Raw genomic sequence first — 2,500 nt, forward strand, 5'->3', positions numbered from 1 at the left:
CTCCTCCTCATCATCATCATCTTCACACCTGTACAACATTCATAACTGTGCTTCACTTTCAGGAAGCTCAGGTCGCTTTTACACCACACTTGGAGGGGGTGTACAAACTTTTGCCTCATTGTTTCTCTTAATTTGTTAGAATAAAAATAAAATTTTCTGCGGATTTCAATCAATTATAAAGAAAAAGACGCGCGATTTCTCAATGGTTTAAAACCGCCGAGATAAAAATCCTTATAAAATCCATTCATTTGCTTTTACTGAAGAAAAAAACACATTTACACTAAAATATTTCATTTACACATTTACACTAAAACCTCACCTGCGATTCTGCATTTCATTCAGATGATCGACCCTCCGCCGAAATCCACTTCCGGTGTAGACTTCAGCGCGTCTCTGTTACCACGGCAACCAGCAGACTGGTATAGTCTCAACTCTAGTGTTTAACTGTGGATTTAAAAGAGATTAAAGGTAATAAAGATATAAATATAAATAATAATAATATGATATCACTATAATAACATGAGAATCAAACAGGAAAACACTGGAAAGAGATTTAGGAAATGTTTGAGACTTGATGTGGTGTAAAAGATGTATAAATGTGTACTTTGTTGTTTTGATTTTTTGATACAGGTCTTTTATAATAAATCTGTTCCTTATTACATCCGAATAGACACCAAACTCTTTTATTCATACACATTCCTCCAGATGCAAATGTTTAACCACTTAATAACAGTGAGAAAAAAGATTAATAACTGCATTCAAGTTCAAGTTCATGTTTATTTCTGTAGCACTTTTCACAATAAAATTACATCTTAATGAATTTAGAATTATAGAATCCAAAATCTGTATAAATGAATGATGTGTATTGATCCTAATGAGCAGCTTAAACACTGCATTCATAACAATTACTCAGGTTTCAGGAGAAGGTATTATATATCTAATAATATATTTTAAAAATATAATAAAAAAACAGCTTGGAATAAACACCAAATATATTTTTTGTGCAACTTACAAAGTTTTCTGCAGTCAACAAACAAACACACTTACAAACTCACTGCATTAAAGAAAAATAGTCTTTATTACATGTAGAATTGCATCATTAAACCAGACTCCATCTCACATCATGTGCAATTTCATATTATGTTCACTATGTTCTTAGTTCTCTGACACCTTTGTCTTTGAATACATTTGTACATAGAGAATATTTCTTTTTTTCATTTATATTTTATTTCTTTTTATATTTGTATTTTTTTTCTTGTACGCTAAAGCAGTCTCATCTCATCTCATCTCATCTCATCTCATCTCATCTCATCTCATCTCATCTCATCTCATCTCATCTCATCTCATGTGTTGTAGTTTCTCTGAGACTTGGTGCAGTGTGGCGTTTTGGCCGCTAGATGGAGCTGAAGTACGCGCTCACACACTCGCGGAACTGCAGCGAAGAAGAGCGAGATCGTGCACAAGGTGAGGGGAATGAAAACTTTTACAGCAGCTGTGTTTCCATCTGTTTGTGTTTACAGCGTTTTCTGTATTAACTCTTAATGTCAGGGTGAATCCTGGTTTGGTTTTAACCTCGTGTTCTTTGTAATAAACCTCTAACAGAAGAGGAAGTAGAAGAAGTAGTCGGTTTCTTCTTCGCCGGTTCTTTTGGAACGCTGAATTCGGCCGAAGGACATTTCAAGCTTTTTGTTATTATTATTATTATTATTATTATTATTATTATTATTATTATTAGACTGGAGCTTTTCTTTCACTGTAATCTGGGAGTAATTGATCTAAATCAAGTAAATATTTGTGTTTTAATAAAAGCAGCTAGTGTAATATGGTATTAAAGTGGAGAATTCTTGATCTGGGCTTTGTGTTTTTAAAAGAGTAAATAATTAAAAAAATGTTTTTAAATTAAACCCCAAATTCTCGTTTATTTTACTTCCCAAATTTCAACCCGTTTAACAGTTACTGTTTGTTGCAGTTCCACGAGTTGGCCACTAGACGGTGCTGCTTTTATTTAATGCGCCTCAGCTCTTAGAGGGTTTTTTCTAATCTGTAGTCACCAGGAGCTAAAGATCAGACCTGAAGCTCTGATGCTGATTAGGCATATTTATAAACATCTCATCATGGTTTACAAATGACAGAATGTTTAATAAAAAATCTATATAGAAATAATACAAGAAAAACCTGATATAGAAATAATGTTAATAAAAGTGAGATGGTATTGTATGAGGAAGTCTGGTGTGTCAGAGAAGTATGTGAGGGTGGTGCAGGACATGTATGAGGACAGTGTGACAGCAGTGAAGTGTGCAGTAGGAACGACTAGTTTAAGGTGAAGGTTGGACTTCATCAAGGATCGGCTCTGAGCCCTTTCCTGTTTGCGGTGGTGATGGACAGGTTGAAGGACGAGGTCAGACAGGAGTCTCCGTGGACTATGATGTTTGTGGATGATATTGTGATTTGTGGTGAGAGTAGGGAGCAGGTTGAGAAGATCCTGGAGAGGTGGAGATAC

The 2,500-nt window shown here is 34.8% G+C and overlaps 2 protein-coding genes across 7 annotated transcripts in view; one reads left to right on the forward strand and one right to left on the reverse strand.

The window, feature by feature from the left end:
* c25hxorf58 (chromosome 25 CXorf58 homolog) overlaps positions 1–413 on the reverse strand; it is a 2,352-nt gene extending 1,939 nt beyond the window's left edge. The window contains exons 1-2 of one of the 4 annotated variants that reach the window (XM_046839882.1): positions 320–413; positions 1–28 (exon numbers count right to left, since the gene is read on the reverse strand). The exon at positions 1–28 is cut by the window's left edge and continues 129 nt beyond it. In XM_046839882.1, the coding sequence (XP_046695838.1) occupies positions 1–28; positions 320–333 (42 nt within the window). In that variant the 5' untranslated portion in view covers positions 334–413. The remainder of the gene's footprint in view (positions 29–319) is intronic. The other 3 variants (XM_046839881.1, XM_046839883.1, XM_046839885.1) reach the window with 3 other exon arrangements.
* A 951-nt stretch (positions 414–1,364) lies between these two features.
* Positions 1,365–2,500, forward strand: part of apooa (apolipoprotein O, a) — a 6,652-nt gene continuing 5,516 nt past the window's right edge. The window contains exon 1 of one of the 3 annotated variants that reach the window (XM_046839887.1): positions 1,365–1,464. Coding sequence is in view for 1 of the 3 variants with exons in the window: in XM_046839886.1 (XP_046695842.1) it covers positions 2,378–2,398 (21 nt within the window). In the remaining 2 variants the exon portion in view is untranslated. Of the gene's footprint in view, positions 1,465–2,344; positions 2,399–2,500 lie in introns of those variants that run through there. The other 2 variants (XM_046839888.1, XM_046839886.1) reach the window with 2 other exon arrangements.

This window comes from Silurus meridionalis, chromosome 25, assembly GCF_014805685.1.
Source record: "Silurus meridionalis isolate SWU-2019-XX chromosome 25, ASM1480568v1, whole genome shotgun sequence".
NCBI lineage: Eukaryota > Metazoa > Chordata > Actinopteri > Siluriformes > Siluridae > Silurus > Silurus meridionalis.